Below are 16,285 nucleotides of genomic sequence, written 5' to 3' on the forward strand. Positions count from 1 at the left end.
ATGAGGAGGTCATAGGTAGCAGCATCGACACCCGTGGAGTTGGAGTGGGTGGTACGTTTGAGGTATGACTTAATTGAGGAAATATCATCGAGGGATAGAGGGTCGTTGAAGGCAGGATGAGTTGAGGGTGGAGAGGGGAGTGGAATAGCGTGCGCTCGAGCGTCCTCGGCAGCAATCAGGGTGGGGTCAAAGGAAGACGCGGAGGGGTCAGGGGGGTTCATGCGAGGGATGAAGGAGTCTGTAATTTGTTGCAGGGAGACTTTGGGAGATGGGCGCAAGGGGCGGCGGATGTCATTGTAATAACGCCAAAAAGCCGCACTCCCGGCGCTAGCAGCATTGGACAATTTTGAGCAAATTTCGTCTTGTCGTGTCCGTTTATGGCTGCGGCCTCGATGTGAGGATGGGCAGGCAGGGGGAGGGTGAGGAGCTGGACGTGGAGCAGGTTGAGGGGGAAGTTCAGGTAGGGAGGAGGAGACCTTTGGGATGTCAGAGGGAGTGGTAGGTTCAAAGGGGGGAGGGGCAGGGGAAGATAGGAAGTCCAGGGAGGAGAAAGGTCGGGGAATTGTGAGAGATGAACCCAGCTTGGCCAGGTTATCTGCAGCATCATTGTGAGCATTGTTTGAGTGACCACGGACGTGGTGAAAAATGATAGGGGCTTCCCGTGAGGCAATCCAAAGGCTGATGGCACGCAGGATGTCCCCATTAGTGCAAGTCCAGTTGCATTGAGCTTCCTTCGGAGCGCGGTAGACGATAGCGCGAATGGCGTATTCGGAATCTGAGAATATTTCGAGACGGCGTTTCGTGTGAGATTTCTGGATTGCGATGAGGACAGCCAAGAGTTCGCCGCGGTTGTTGGTTTGTTTTCCCGTGACACGTGCCATGGTGTTTAGTGAATGAGACGGATTACCGAAGAAGACACCCGACCCAGCACGGGCATTAGGTTGGCCCACATTGGCACATGAGCCGTCTGTATAGATCTTGAGGGGGGGGAAAGGGAGCAAGGACTGTGAGGCATGGCCATACAAGATGAGCAATTGAGACTGGTGTGAGCGAGGTTTGGAGTGAAGTATCCTGTCCTGGAGGAAATCAGAATCAGTGAGTAAAGGAAGGTGAATTGCAGGTCGGAGAGGAGGAGGTCTAATGGGAACCCGCGTAGGAGAAACCCCAGGGGAGATAATTTTGAGGGTGATGGGGGAGTGGTCAGACCATTTTGTTTCAGGGCTCACGTTAAGCTCGGATACGAAAGGAAAGAGAAATGGGGTAATAATAAAGTAATCTATTACAGAAGTCAAGGTAATGGGGAGACCTTGAGCATCGCGACGATGTTGGAAGGATGTCGGGGAAGAATGAATACCAGGTAACGAGGTGGAGCCATTGAGAATCGTGAGATGGTGGTCGTTGCAGAGATTAAGGAGAAGTCTGCCTCGTGTTGACACGGTAAGGTCGGACGATACGCGATCCGGGTGTCCCGAGTGAGGTAATAAATCACCAGTTCGGGCATTAATGTCACCGGCTGTAATGGAGGGGGTGTCGAGTTGCATGAGAACGTGAGTGTTTTCTATGAAGGCGTCCCAGGGATCGATGTCCGACCAGTCGCGCCAGTTTGTGCGTGAGGACTCGGGAGGGATGTACACGTTGCGGATCAGTGTACCGTTGACGTCGACCACCAGTAAGTCCGGGCTGGAGAGGTCTTGGCGAAGGCAGCAGGGTACATTGTCCCGGACAAGAGTCGCGACGCCGCCCCAGGGATTCTCGAGGTCATTATCAAGACGGCGGCGGTTTCGTACGAAGGATGTGAAGCCAGGTGGGGTTTTCATGAATGTTTCTGATTGAAGACGGGTTTCTTGTAAAAGGATAACGTCAGCAGTGAGCAGGAGGTCAAGGAAGTCAGAGGAGAGGAAGTTGAGTAGATAGCGGCCGTTGATGTTCCAGCTCATGATTCTGAGGTGAGAAGAGTGTGTATTCAGGGAGGGAGTGGTAGGCGAGGTACAGGAATCATAGTTAGAAGTATGTAAAGGTACAGGAGTGAGTGTGTGTGAGGCGGGACAAGGGAGTGATGGGCTGGTGGATGAATGAGTTGATCTACTTAACAATGCTCTCTTCTGAGTTAAACGTCAATAAACACTGCTGCGTGTCATGGAGATGTCGAAGATCTCCGGGATGTAAGGTTGGTGAGTCTTCCAGGTTCGCATGAAGGTGTTGAGGGATGCATCGGTGAAGGACAGACGGATGACGTAGGATTTATCCTCGCATGCCTTGACATGTTCCGCCAGGTCCGGTAGAGGAAGACGGGCTCCGCGTGCCTCGAAAAATGGTTGCCAGCGACCAATCACCGCGATGATTGCAGCGGAGGAGGTTGGGAGGGCCCACCGAGCAGGTGCCACCATGATAGTAGAAGGATCATGGCCTAGTTGAAGGGGTGAGGCAATGCGAGGGAGCTTGGACGGAGAGGGATTAGTGTGATCATGTTCGGAGCGTGGGCGTTTGACAGAGGCACAGGCAGGGAGGGAAGGGCCATCCGTGATGCGAGAGAGAAGATCGCCGAATGATCCAGTCTGGAGCCTCACGGTGCGAAGAGAGTCTTGAGTGTCCGGGGTGAAGGTAGGGAGGGGAGAAGTGGGTGTAGATAGTGGGGAGGGAGTGGGCAATGGAAGTGCAAAAGGTGGGGAAGAAGGTTGCGAGGTGCGGTTGAAGTCGCTGAGGAAGCCCGTGAAGTCGGTTTGGAGTTTGTTGAGGGCTGTTAGTAGTTGGCCCGAGACAGATCGGTCTTGGGTCAGAAGCTCATGTATATGGATGAAGTTCCGCTCGATACGAATGTCCCGATCTCCCGCTTTTTCTTTGGGTGGGCGTTTGTCCAGTTTGAAGTCAGGCGGATAAAGAAGATTGGGAAACGAGGATTCTTTCTGAATGGTCGTTGGCGCTCTCTTCTTCCCTTTCTGAGCTGAGGTAAACCGACCGTCTTGGCCGGCCGGCTGCTCGGGTAGTTTCGATGGGAGTTTGGAAGATGAGTTCCCTTTTGCGCCAAGCTTAGACACGACCAAGCCACCCGCCGCGGCGAAGCTGTCACGGGATTGTGAGGCAGATGGGCGGAGTGAGGAGGGGCTAAGGAGAGGGGGGCTGGAGGCATGACCAGAGTCTTGAAAGTGAATCGCCCCATTGGAGTCGTTTCGGCGGATGATTGCGGGGAGGAAGTTGTAGTTTGGACGGGAGGCGATGAGTAATTTGAGCTGGTCTTCTCTTGTAGCGGTGGTTCCAGGGGAGTACCAGCCTGACAGAGGGGATGGATGTTGGTCAGAGTTGACTCCGATGTCAGGGTCGTCGTTGCTATTATGCGGGTCGATAGTGGTGGGTTCGGGGCTAAGTTCCTCCACTCCCAGAGGCTCGCCTGTACTTGAGAGCGAGCCCAGGCTGACACCATCGGCGTCGTCCCTTTCTAGAGAATCCTCGGGGTGATAGGGGCCCAAGGGGTCCTCAAGCCAGGTAACCTCGCTCATGGTCGAGAGGCCGTCAATGGGGTTAAGAGGGTAAATGACCAAAGGGATGAAGACTGTGTCGATAGTTTAAGAGAATTGTGATGTAGAGACGCGCGAGGATGTTTGATATTTAGAGTGCAAGGTGAAAAGGGGATATTGAGGGGCTTGCTCGACCCCGGGGGGTACTGCCGGAGTCAGTTGCTGACTTGTGAGTGAGTAGTGTACAGTAGACCACTTGAGATTCTGCAGAGAATTGGCGGACTTGAGGGACCTTACGACGCGTTGAGGTTGTGTTCAAAGCTTTGATAAAAAGGCTTTGCTTGACTAGAACGAATACGGAAATTTTGTGCTTTGACGAAGACATTGACTGACGATTTACTACTGCTACTGTTCAATGGTGTGTGCCAAACATCAGGCTTCTCTCCAACCGCGACGAATAACAGCTTCTGTATGATATTCATCATAACTTCAGACCATTGATACTCGTCCTCAGTGAGGTGAGAGAAATCGGACCGTCCAAGAATTTTTGGAACAGACGTTGGGATCCTCGGGAAAGGCAAAAGTAGGAGCGTTGCTTTCAAGTCGGGACGCGACGTTGTCTGGGGTGTTGATGCTACATAGGACATAAGAGCAACCGAGGTTGTGGAATGCACAAAATTTGGAGGCGAGAAGCGTTCAGCCAACGATGAGATTGTATGATCGACTTGATGAGTAGAAAGATAGCGGATTGGTGCATCCTGGAGTGCAATCGGCTGTGAAGTAACGTAGATCGGTGTTGGATACGTATCGAGAAGAACGATGCTGGAACAGAGTATGATGTAAAACAACGACTCTAGATCGTGACGATAAAGGTGACCACCCTCCCAGTAGGAATTCAGCAGATCAAGAGACATGAATGGTCTGGTACCTGTACGGATGTCGCCGTTGTCCACGTCTTCGACGCGAGAAGAGAGGTCGAAATCATTCAAGACACCATAAATCTTGCCATCTTTGCGTCTGAACATGATGTTGCCCGAGCTGAGATCACGATGGAGAATTCCACCACATTCATAAAGCCATTGATGAGCTATGTAGATTAACGCGCAAGGGCCAGTGAGATGATGAGGATACATTAAATCAAAGATTGGCGGCGTACTTTGTAGTATGTCGTAAAACACTTGCGCGAAATCTCGCGGATCTTCCAACTCAGAAAGCGGATAAAGTTGCTCGAGAACTGTGACATGCATCGCTCGTTCTTTATATTTCTCCTTGAGATTTTTTTTCAAGCGTCTATGAGACGCTTTCCTTCTATTGGGGAGTAGAGTGAGTGAGTGAATTGGATTTGGAAGATGGTTGAGTGCCCAGAGTTCGCTGGTGGACTCTGCTTTCAATCTGACCTCCTTGATAAGTCGTGGTTCCGATGTCCGAGTCGTGGACATATAACTGATCTTCACAACCTTTCTCCCATTCCCATGCCATTCACAGCCAGGTTTTGTGCAGAGGCATTCTACGTCGACAATAATCGAGCGCAAGCCAACGATATCCTTCGCGTGATAGAGGACTGATTTGATGATAACTTGCCGCGTGCGACCGTCAATTTCTTTGAAGGAGTAGACAGTGTCGATCAAGCCTTGCGGATCGTCAGCAAACTCTTGTAAGAACTGCTCTGGGTCCCGAAGGTAATCGAAGCCATTGAGAACCAACGTAGGAACAAACACAAGTTTTTCCGTAGGCAAATTCTTGAGCTGGAAGATCATGGCCAAAACGAGTTTCTTCCACTCATTGTTGTGCTGTGAGGTAGAAAGAAGATAACAGTTTTTGATTAGTGTTCAAATCATAGTTGAAGTCAAGAGGAAAACTCGTGGAAATTGAATCGGGCCGGATGCTCTTTATTTTCAACTGCGACCACTGCTTGAATAATGAAAGGAAACGCTCACCTCGCTCTCGACCTCTGAACCACGATAATGCGCGGAACTAAAATTGTGATCCATGGATTCAGTCGGAATCATCTCTGTCGCACATTTTGTTGGGTGTTGACCCTGTGTCTGGATTACATTCTGCTCTGCTCTTGTCATTCCTTCCGCTCTTGCTTCCTGCAACGTCGCGATCTCTACCGTTTTCGTTTCATTTTTACAATGAATGGTCACTCGAGGTCTATCCTTGCACTCAAAGCTGGTGGCTGTAGGAGTGGATGGAGTTGATGGAAGAGGCGCAGAAGCGTCGCATTGGAAGTCGATGGCGGGCAATTGATCCAGGTGCATGCTGAGCGAAGGACCCGGGTGCTTAACTTTGACAGTCTCAACATCTAGGTAAATGCCAAAGGTAAGATTGTACCACACCTTTTCTCTTCGATAATTTCTCAGATGTCTCCAAGGCTCCTGACTGTGACCAGGACGTTGAGTGAGATTTAAACTTCTTATTCGGTTGGATGACTTCAAACATTTGTCAGTACCGAAGCTCTCCAAAATGAGTTAAGAGCACATACTTGTCGAATCCAGTTCTTCATTTGACCTCAGCCGCTTTTTCGATTTGGGATGTGACGGACGTTTTCCTAAAAGACGGAGATTTGAAGGGCTTGGTAATGCTTGCGGAGCGACCGTCGAATTAGGCCGCAATGCTTCAATGACCAATGAATGGGATGATTCATCCATGGCTGTTCCGAACTCTGCAAGGGATGGGAAGTCAAGCCAACGTTAGGGGAGCGGGAATAGTCTACGAAACGTACTTTCGTTCTGAATATCTTGTTCGGCACAACCTTTCCTGAGCTTGACCTCTGCAAACAAGAGGAGGAGCCACCAGAAAACCCCGAAAATGTTTTTCTCTGCGAGGTATGTTGAGAGTTTCTTGTTCTCTGTGAGTTCTAACACCTGACTGTATATTCCACCCAAGCCTGGCTTTCTCTTCAACAGTGAATCCAATACTAGGTGAGGCTCTTCAACACGGAAGACCTCCTCGTCAATCTCTCTGCTTAACTGTCCAAGTCCCTCCCCACCTTTCAACGTATCCAAGACTTTTGTGAGCTCGTTCGTTGCCGCATTCTTCCACTTCTTTCTTGTACCCTCCGCTATTTTTATCACAACCTTTAAATATGCTTCGAACGCCTCTGTTACTGCTTTGGTTTCCGGCAGCAGGCTGAAATCCTCTTTGATCTTCCATTCAGCTGGAAGATCGAGAATGAGGGTCACAAATTCATCGAGAGATAATACGACCCTCTCGTTAGCATCATCTTCGAGAAACTTGGTCAGAGCCGAAGTACGCTGCGGAGCATCATCTTGGGTGGGATGAGCAGCTCCGTTACTCTCAGGAGTGCTCCCGACGATAGGTGGAGCATCAGGCTGTTTCTGCTGAGGAAGCGAAGTCGGGGTAGCTGGTTTGGTGTCAGATGAGGCTTCCATGATTCAACGATGAGATTTTGGCTGGTGGAGGAACGAGTTCAAAATTGGAAAATGCTTGGACAATGAGAGGACGCGCATAATTGACTTGCCTATCACGATCACATGTTGTTGACGGCAAAGCGCGTACGCTCTATTGTTCTTCGCTTTGTGGACCACTAATTTACATTGCTGATGGCGCCGTGTATTCTATCTATCTATGACTCAGAAATTGCATGGGAGCGGTAAAACCGTTACTTGTATGTATGTAAGGCAGTCTATTCAGGAAATAAAAATTGTGGCGATAAAAATTACCGCCCTTCCAAGTCTTTCCAAGTCAATTCTACATAGAGACACGAACAGTCTACCGGTACGTTGGTTGAAAATCGGACCCTTGTTCATATCTCGGACGGAAGAGGAAGGGTCGAAATCGTTCGACCGCACAGTCAGTAGGTCTGCGTCAGCCATTGATGCCAGAACTTCTCCTAGTAACTAAACAATTGGTTGAGAAATATTCATTCAAGGTCTTCATGTGGGTATTCCAATGATCCGTAAGTCAGAAACAGTATAAATACAAGTTTTCCAAATCTGGAAAGTAGATGGGCCTGAGATACAGAAAAGCAGAAAGGAAAGGCATAAGAATGATGGAAACCCCTTTCCGGAAACATCGAGGCTATTATAGGTCAATTGTCCGGGTTAAAGCCTGTCCACCGAGTGTCGAGAGATTCTTCTTGAAAAGAGGACATAAATTGTCTCAGTACATTATATGTAACGTTCCCGTCCAGGGTCTGCCAGTCGAATAAGGTTTTTGAAGGCAAGTGTTTCTTCAAAGCTGGATATGCAGACATATCAATATCCGGTCGGGGACGTGTATGATATCCCTCTGAAACAAGTCGGTGCATGAGGTTGAGCCACGGTTTGAAATGGGCGAAGTAAGGTTGAATAGGTAGATCTTGAGCAAGGACCAAAGGGTCGGTCAAGAATTTGTGCTTGTTATCACAGATCTCCTCATCGGACCCACTAAACCACTGCGAATAGGGTCGTGGTTCGGGTGCGGGCACACCCGGCGCCTCGTAGCGACAAGCAAGGCAAAGCATGATATAGAATAGCGACTCCAAATCGTGGCGATAAAAGTGACCGCCCTTCCAAACGGGATTTAAAAGATCTAGAGACATGAACGGTCTAGTACCGGTACGCTGGTTGGAAGTTGGACCATTATCCATATCTCGGACGCGAGAGGAAAGGTCGAAATCGTTCAATACACCATATACCTTGCCATCTATGCGTCTGAACATGATATTCCCGGAGCTAAGATCGCGATGAAGAATCCCAACATATTCGTAAAGCCACTGGTGAACTAGGAGGGTACAAGAACAACAGTAAGAGGGGGTGAATGTAAGGAACAGAAGAGCGACGTACTTTGTAGGACATCGTAAAACACTTGCGCAATCTCTCTGGGGTCTTTCAACTCTGAAAGTGGATGAAGCTTCTCCAAAAACGTGACACGCATAACTCGTTCCTCGTAATTTTCTTTCAGATGCTTCTTCAGGCGACCCTGAACCGTGGTTTCTTCGTGGTAGGGAAATGCGATAGAGTCGATGACTTCTGGAAGATGATTGAGTGCCCAACTGTCGCCGGAAGATTCTGCTTTCGACCTTGCTTCCCCAATGAGTCCGTCTTCTGAAGGCCGAGTCTTGCTTGGAAAACTGATCTTCATCACCTTCCTCTTCGTCCTCGTCTTCTTCTTCCCCTTCTCATGCCAGGTGCAATCAGCTTCCTTACAAAGGCACTCCACCTCAACAACGATCGAACATCGACCAATGATGCCCTCGGCGCGGTAGAGAATTTTGGTTATTCGGACTCTCCGCCTGCTGCCATCAGTCCCTGTAAAAGTATAGGTAGCGCCGACCAACTTTGACGGATCTTTGTCGAAATTGTAAGGAAGCTGCTCTGGATTCCGTAGGAGATCAAAGCCATCCAGGTCCAGGTTGGGAATAAATCCGAGATTTTCCGTAGAGAGCTTGTGCAGTTGGCAGACCATGGCCATAAAGAGCTTCTTGAACTCGTCGTTCACGATGCCAAAGGGCTGAAGGTGGAAATAGAAAGGTTAGTCGATGAAGGTTCAAGCGAAAATGCGATTGTGAGAAAATTTAAAAACGTGGAGAAATGGACCCGGTCCGAAGACGCGTGATCTCTAAGACAATCAAATAGAACACTTACTTTGCTTTCGACAACTTTTGATCGGTCATAGTACTGGAAGCGCAAGCTAGTGTCGTCCGCCGTGATCCCCACAGCATGATTTCGAATAAATCCATTCGAGAGCATTTCTTTGGCATAACTCGCGCATTGAATCCTTGTAAGATGCTGTCCCTGCGTCGGAGTCAACATTTTTTCTGCTTTCCGTTCTGCCTCTGCCCTTTGTAAATATTCCTGCGACGTCACGATTTCCACTCTCTTCTTCCTGCCGCCCCGATTCTGAAGGGTAACTCCAGGCAGGTACTCGTCTTCATCGCTGCTTGATGTAGAAGCGGAGGGAGTAGACGGAGGCGTAGAGGCAGTACTAGATCGCGATACCATATAGGCTATGGAGGGCAGTGTATCCGACTGTGTGCGCGATGAGAAACCTGGGCGCGTTACTGGGTAAGTTGAATTCAACAGAAGAGGTGATAAACCGTCCCACCTGCAATTTTTGGTATTCTCTTAGACCTTCTCAAGTGTTGCGAGTTTGCCTCGGAGGTCGAGTGAGATTTGACTTTCTTGTTAGGACGGTCCGATGGAGCTGCAAATATCAGTTCGTCTCAAGCCTCTATGAATCAATAATGTGCACTCACTGGTTGTATCAAGTTCTTCATATGGTCTGGGGCGTTTGATTGACTGCGACTGCGATGGACCTGCTGGAGGAGCAGCCAAAATCGAAGGTCCTGCTGCTGTCCGTGAAGCTTGATTTGATTCATTCAATGATCCATTGGATGCCACCGACTGCGACGATTCATTCGTCGGTGTGCCCGTCGCTGCAAAAAATTTAACTCAATTGTACGGGAGGGAATTTAATCCTGTAAATATACCTTCTTGCTTATTCACATTCAGACCGACAAATCTCCCCCTTTCATGCTTGACCTCTATGAAATAGAGCAAGAGTCCCCAAAATACACCCACGATGTTGTTCTCTGCGAGGTAATCCGAGAGTTTTGCATTTTCGGTGAGACCAAGGAGCTCAGTATAGATCCCCCCCAGGTCTGGCTTCCTTGCCACTAATGAGCCCAACACCGGACGGGGATCCTGAACGTAGAAGATCTTCTCATCAATGTCCTTTCCTAACCGTCCCTCTCCGTCTCTCAATGAGTTCAAGAGATTCGCAAGGGGTTGGTACAACCCGCTTTCGTTCCCCGCAATGCCTATCTTCTTCTTCCCTTCACCATCTACCTCCCCTATCGCTACCTTTACATATGCCGCGAACGCATCTTTCACGACTTCGCTTTCCGGCAGCAGTGTGAACTCCTTTCTGACGTGCCAATCAGTTGGAAGATCAAGGATCAGGGTCGCGAAGTCGTTCAGAGAAATTTCAAGGCGGTCGCTGATATCATCTTCAAGGAACTTATTGACAATCTCTGCACGCTGGGGAACTTCGTCTTCGGCGTGAGAGGTGAACCTTTGACTCGAAGGAGTGGACTGGACGACAGGTGGAGCATAAGCCTGATGCTGTTTCGGCTTAGGAGTGTGAGGAAGCGGAGGATGGGCTGCGATCTCATTCTCCAGTACTGGTTCCATGATTGGGTTGGGATGTTATGGGTGGTGTAGGCGCAAGTTCAAGAGTGAAATTGTGCTTGGACAATGAGGAGACGCGCTTAAATGGCTGTCATGTAAGGATCACATGTTGGCGCCCCATCCATTTTATTGTTCTTCAATTCCAATTTTGGTAAGTTTGAGATTGTCCACTGGCTTTGACATTCATGATAAGGATCTCTCAGTAAACGTTGGGCACGCCCAGGAAATAATGAAGCGGTCGTTCCATATATGTAAACGCTGTAAATGTGTTGTGTCCATACGTGTCTCTCTTCTCTGGCTTCCTTTGCTTGCTGTTTATCTTTTGCTTTGTTTCTTCTGATATATATGTTTCGGATGTTCCTTTCGCATATGTACATAATCATGCAAGTTACTATACAGCGAAAAACAATGACATTCGATATGCATACATCGTCTTCTGTCAATGTAAATGATTCAAGTTTATCATTATCCCGTTCCCTCTTTGGTGAAGACGTCATGCTCGTTGACTCATATCCCCCCATTTTCGTTGGCCGAACCAGCGACGAGAAGGCAACCAAGGTCCCAGCACTCGAGCTGTCCTATCTAACACTATTCACATATAAAGATAAGTATATACAGCCTGAGTGGCATAACGAATTTTGGTCGCTTTTCGTTGATGGTACAACAACAAAAATAATAATCCTTAGCGCCGTGCTAGCACGCCAAATCCCCGACTCTGAAACACTGATGCGACTAACAAAGTCAGAACGGAAATTCTGCATTTGAAATAAGTACATTTACTACAATAGTACGTGTAATTAAAGATATTCGTAGCAGGTAAATAAGCAATGTGGTAGCATTGGTGGACTGTCGCGTATTGAAAGTGAAGCTTGAATGAGTTTGAAGAGTATCAGCGTTGAACGGTGTTAGTTGAAGAGTCTTTTGTACTACTCCGTTTAGTTGTTGATATCGATTATTGAGGATCTAGCAAGCCGTCGCAGCGTTGCTGGAGTGTGGTGTGTTGAAAATGTAGCTTGACCAAGGTGAAAGAGTATCAGATTCGGTCAATATTGATTGAGGAGTCTTTTGTAGTAACGAGGCGAAAGTCGTGATACGAACGGTTTGACCTAGTGAACTGTGGAATAAGTTACTATTCATGATGTATAAGGACGATGAATATGTACATACGTATATTGCTGTCTTATATGGCGTGTTGTTCTGAGTTTTGGGTTAATTTTTAATGTACAAGCAAGGTATTGGTATTGGTACAGTATTCTCTACCGAAACTGCGGTTGTTTTAGCTATAAAGCGTTTGAGTAGGAGAAAAATGACATACCTTCAAGCAGTAGCCGCGGTTAACAAAATCGGTTCAATGATTGTGATCCAGGCGACGGTCCAACTTTGAGTAAACAAGAATTTTTCAACGTGTTTTCGTCGACCTATTTAACAAATATGAGATGGAAGTAGACGATAAAGTATTCAGACACGTACAAAGATGACAATACGTGCGTGGTCGGTTGATGCATGCAATTTCCAGCATTAAATGGGCTAGGCTTTCTGTTGCGCAGATTGGTAACAACGAAAGAGGATAGATACAAAACTCACCGGCTCTTCGTCGATTCGCGACTTTGATTGGAGGTAACCATAGTCTTGAGATGTCGGGGCAACTTTTGTCCCACTGCTTTTGGCGACGAAAGAAGTCGTTCGTGGTTCCGATTTTCCATTCCTTGTTGTTCACATATGCATAAAGATATCCAGCTCCGTCTGCGTCTGAAATTTTTCGGGTTTGTCGTTTGTTAAAGAGTCGTTGTAGTTTTGGGAGCGACCGACGCATAGTTATTGTACTAAATCACGAATTAGAATGAGCGTTAATGTGAGAAAGCTGTAGATAGACCAGTTGAGTCGGGGTAGGTTATAGAGCAAGATGGGTTCCGATAATGCGTGACCGTGACGAACGAACTTCGCTCGTTAGTCGTCGTTGTTTTGTGAGGTTGATGAACAGAATAAGGCCGGCGGTGAAATGCTTCGTCAAAATGATAAGAGCAAAGCGTACGATACGATGATGGATTGTCGTCGATTTGCTTGTGACAAGCGCGATGGCAGTGCGAGGATGTGTACCAGAACTTATGTCGGTGTGCTATGTGTTTGCAATTGCAAAGAGAGTCAGTTTTGAATGGTACGAGAAAATTCAGCCAATTCATGAAGTAGGTGATATCATAAACTGAGCTGAGGCTGAATGAGATACGACAAGTTATAAATGAAAGTCGAGGCTTTTCCATCCAACATGGTCTGCAAACTCAGTAACGCAGGCGAACCTAATTCTGCACGGAGTCTATCGACGTCGGCCTTGGTGACGGCGTACTCCCCGTCTGAGAGAGCGAGAATTTGATGACAAAGTGTTGTGGACTTGAAAGAAAATTAAGGGTAAGAGATAGGATTGACAAGAGACGTTGCAGAATGAATGAAGTGGCTACGTACTCTCGTTCCAAATCACCTTCTAACAAATCAGCCTTGTCCCTATCCTCGTTGACTTGGCGTAGCGCTAGGTGGACTCACTTATTCCTCTGTTCTTTCACATCTTGTATACTCTTGCTCTTCTGTTCCAGCGCCGCATGCGCAGAAAGTATATGTGTGGTATGTAGATGATCGAGTAAGTGAATGGGTTTGAGCCATTGATAGTGATGGAGCCGCTTAGTCGACAAAGAAAATGAGAGTAGAATAAAGATAAGACAAGTTACCAACAAGAAGGAGGGGAAACGCGTTTGAAGATGAAAACCAAGTCGTTTATCATACAGATGACATTGCGAAGAGATGCACTGATGATTATGTTTTCCCTGAACTTGTAGTGATTCCTGACGCTTGATTGATTCGTGGTTGGTAATTTCTTGGGAACAGTTTGTATTAGCGATGGAGAACGTAGTAGATTGGTAGCATAGATATGATCAGAAAGTGGATTTCGATGATGGTTCCACTCTACAAGATCGATTTAGTTAAGAGCGTAGCTGTAACTTCGTCAATTGATGGCTCGTGTTGACGTTTGCAGAACATACCCTGCATTGTATCGTTCAATGTCACAATGGTACTTGCTTCTCAGGAAAATCCTTATTGAGCACAGTCTGAACAAACATAGTTAGAAACAAAGATATCTGTAGATTGAGTTCAAGTACTGTACCTTGTTGCAGTGTTTCTGCAAGAAAACTTTGAATCTTGTTTGGTTCGAGGGGAGGATGTATATTGATTGAGATTGTCCAGGACGATTTCGAGGACGGGCCAGTGTGAGATATAGTTTTTTTGAGTACATTATTTTGTAATTTGAATTGGTATTGTCAATTCATTTGAAAAGTTGTCTTTAGAAGGTAGCTATGGTTTTCCTGTGGATATGGTGAAGAGGTTACGGATTTCATGAATTGAGTGAGAAATGCTTCAACGAGATATTCTTGTAACTGGAAGAGAGTGTAAGCGAGGACACGAGTAAAGTGATCATGATGTAATAATTCCATAGTCACATGCACAATGTCGGCGTCATTATTGTGAGATGTCTGATCTTGATTTCATCAATCTTCTTGATCATTCTTCTCAAGAGCTATGTATGGTAAGAAGGAAGAAAGTCATTCATGCAATGTAAGTGGACTATCATCGTCAAGACTGTGCTGTTGTAGCGAGGATTGAAGTTGATTAGGGATGATTTGCATGTCAGTGATTTTAACGAACACTTTTTGTGACAGTTTACCCAAGTGTTTTGGAATTAGCGGTGTAGATGTAGGATAGGATCTCAGAACAGACTGTGTAGGTACATGTATACTACATCATTCAATTCTTAATCAGCCAACGAAAATGAATACATATTGCTAATACTTCACAAAATTTACCTGAAATATTTGAATACTACTGTCATCTTCTGATTCTTCTTCATAACACTATAACACTACCTATACCGAGTGGCAGACCTGTAATCGAATATTGTTTTTGTTGTGTTTCACAATATGGTACTATCCATTCCGAAGTACGCGGTGTCGGCACATTTAATGATTGGGGTGTCCGGGAAATGACATTGAATATGTGGAATCAGTAGTAATCACTGCTTGACCTAGAGCATTAAACAAGCTACTTGAATTGGCTGCAAGTTGCACAGATGAGTCCAAATATTATTCAACAATAAATTAACATACCATATGAAAACGATTGAAACGCAGACACCGTTCCAGGTAAATCTTCAGTATATTGTTGGTAATTGCCCGGCATGGCTGAAATATTCACGTTACCGAATAAATTCATCAATAGTAGTAACGACTTACGAGTCAACGGATCGGAAAAAGGAACTCTTCCAAATTTTGTTGCGACTAGTACTGAACCTGGAAATGGAACAAAATGCTGACCATGTGATGGCACCGATTGTGAACTGCAAAATAAAGTATCGACACCATTGTTGAAATCAATAGTTGCAGTACGATCCGTGATTTGATCTGCGGTTAGGTACTTTCATCAACAGTTGTCAATCTCAGCGCAAGGCAACGATTTCTGGGTTATTCACCTCGAGTTCATGCAAGCTATATTGAGGATCGTTTGCGATACAAGGTTCCCCATGTTCTGGTCCAGATATAGTATTGGCATATTGAGTGCCATCCATTACTTCAGCCATAATCAACGTCTACGGAAATATGAACTCCATTGATCAATTAGACATAACAATACTTACAACTTCTTTATGTAATACATTCTTTGGTTCGTTTCTTGGTTCATCCGAATCCATCATACAGCCCTCTTCAGACTTGTTATCTGCGATTTCCTTTCTACCATTTGTCTGTGATTTTGTTGTGAAGCACGTGAAAAAAAATGAGGCATTAGAACAACGTACCGTTTCTTTATCCAGAATCTTCGTACCTACACAGTCTTCAGATTCAGATGTCTCTGAGTCTGTGTACATGAAACAAAATTGGATCTGATAGAATTGGTCAACACGAAGAGTAAGTATTATGAAAAATTCAGAGCTTACATTTTGGAATGATTCAAAATGAGTCTGGTTCTTCGAACGGAAGTACCATAATTTTAAGTCCTCGTATTGGGCTTCAGTAATGTTCATATCCGCCATTACCCGAAACTTATTAATACGAGCAACGCGACTGCACATACGAGTAGGCATGCAGCCTCTGCACCTGATCCTATTTGGAGAAATATCGCATTTGATTCCAATACGCTTGCATCGTTCACAAACCTCACGATCAAAAAATTCAGCAGCGAGGAACGATACTCAACAACATACTTACAATGTCCTTGTATTTTCGATTAAGAATCCGTCTTTGTTTGACCGTCCCGTACCTTCTGAATTGGACAACAAACTCTCTTTTCAACGCATCTGTCATCCAGTTCACGACTCCACCAGTGATAGCGTCAACTGCAGATCGGTGACCGCCTTCGTAAGGATTATCACTAATGAAGACGATATCTTTGTATTCCATGTTGTCGTCCTTGTCAGCTATAGTTTGAATTGCCACGATGGAAGGTTGTGGAACTGGAACAAGAATGATTCTATACGTACTATAAGCAGAATTTTTGGCCTGCCTTATAACAAATCGAAGTTGGCAAACTAACCTTATTTTTTCAACTCAATATAGACGTTCCAGTTTTTCTCTTGCATCGCATTTGTGTGTACGTGTCCGGAATCCGGTAAGTATGCTTGCGGTTGGTCTAACGTTTGATGTCTTCTGGTCAGCATGACGA

General features: G+C 46.3%; 5 protein-coding genes across 5 annotated transcripts; all 5 read right to left on the reverse strand.

Annotated features, from left to right (window-relative positions):
* Window positions 1–2,114: 2,114 nt before the first annotated feature.
* Window positions 2,115–3,494, reverse strand: C8R40DRAFT_1165900 (uncharacterized protein; the record flags this gene model as incomplete). Its single annotated transcript, XM_046230767.1, has 1 exon — window positions 2,115–3,494. One exon carries the CDS (start codon window positions 3,492–3,494, stop codon window positions 2,115–2,117), a length of 1,380 nt encoding a protein of 459 aa, XP_046090740.1.
* A 251-nt stretch (window positions 3,495–3,745) lies between these two features.
* On the reverse strand, window positions 3,746–6,847 carry C8R40DRAFT_1165901 (uncharacterized protein; the record flags this gene model as incomplete). The annotated part of the gene is made up of 5 exons (XM_046230768.1): window positions 3,746–5,242; window positions 5,390–5,739; window positions 5,792–5,884; window positions 5,938–6,117; window positions 6,178–6,847. The coding sequence occupies 5 exons, from the start codon at window positions 6,845–6,847 to the stop codon at window positions 3,746–3,748; spliced, it is 2,790 nt and encodes a 929-aa protein (XP_046090741.1).
* A 659-nt stretch (window positions 6,848–7,506) lies between these two features.
* C8R40DRAFT_1034594 (protein kinase) lies at window positions 7,507–10,591 on the reverse strand (the record flags this gene model as incomplete). The annotated part of the gene is made up of 4 exons (XM_046223439.1): window positions 7,507–8,180; window positions 8,243–8,909; window positions 9,044–9,447; window positions 9,889–10,591. The coding sequence occupies 4 exons, from the start codon at window positions 10,589–10,591 to the stop codon at window positions 7,507–7,509; spliced, it is 2,448 nt and encodes an 815-aa protein (XP_046090742.1).
* A 1,314-nt stretch (window positions 10,592–11,905) lies between these two features.
* On the reverse strand, window positions 11,906–12,401 carry C8R40DRAFT_1065881 (uncharacterized protein; the record flags this gene model as incomplete). The annotated part of the gene is made up of 3 exons (XM_046225702.1): window positions 11,906–12,006; window positions 12,059–12,124; window positions 12,173–12,401. 3 exons carry the CDS (start codon window positions 12,399–12,401, stop codon window positions 11,906–11,908), a joined length of 396 nt encoding a protein of 131 aa, XP_046090743.1.
* A 2,270-nt stretch (window positions 12,402–14,671) lies between these two features.
* On the reverse strand, window positions 14,672–16,023 carry C8R40DRAFT_1065882 (uncharacterized protein; the record flags this gene model as incomplete). Its single annotated transcript, XM_046225703.1, has 9 exons — window positions 14,672–14,684; window positions 14,737–14,778; window positions 14,863–14,919; window positions 14,944–14,966; window positions 15,099–15,215; window positions 15,264–15,368; window positions 15,423–15,506; window positions 15,561–15,665; window positions 15,832–16,023. The coding sequence occupies 9 exons, from the start codon at window positions 16,021–16,023 to the stop codon at window positions 14,672–14,674; spliced, it is 738 nt and encodes a 245-aa protein (XP_046090744.1).
* Window positions 16,024–16,285: the final 262 nt, after the last annotated feature.

The sequence above is a fragment of the Lentinula edodes genome (genome assembly GCF_021015755.1).
Source record: "Lentinula edodes strain Le(Bin) 0899 ss11 chromosome Unknown C8R40scaffold_3, whole genome shotgun sequence".
Lineage (NCBI taxonomy): Eukaryota > Fungi > Basidiomycota > Agaricomycetes > Agaricales > Omphalotaceae > Lentinula > Lentinula edodes.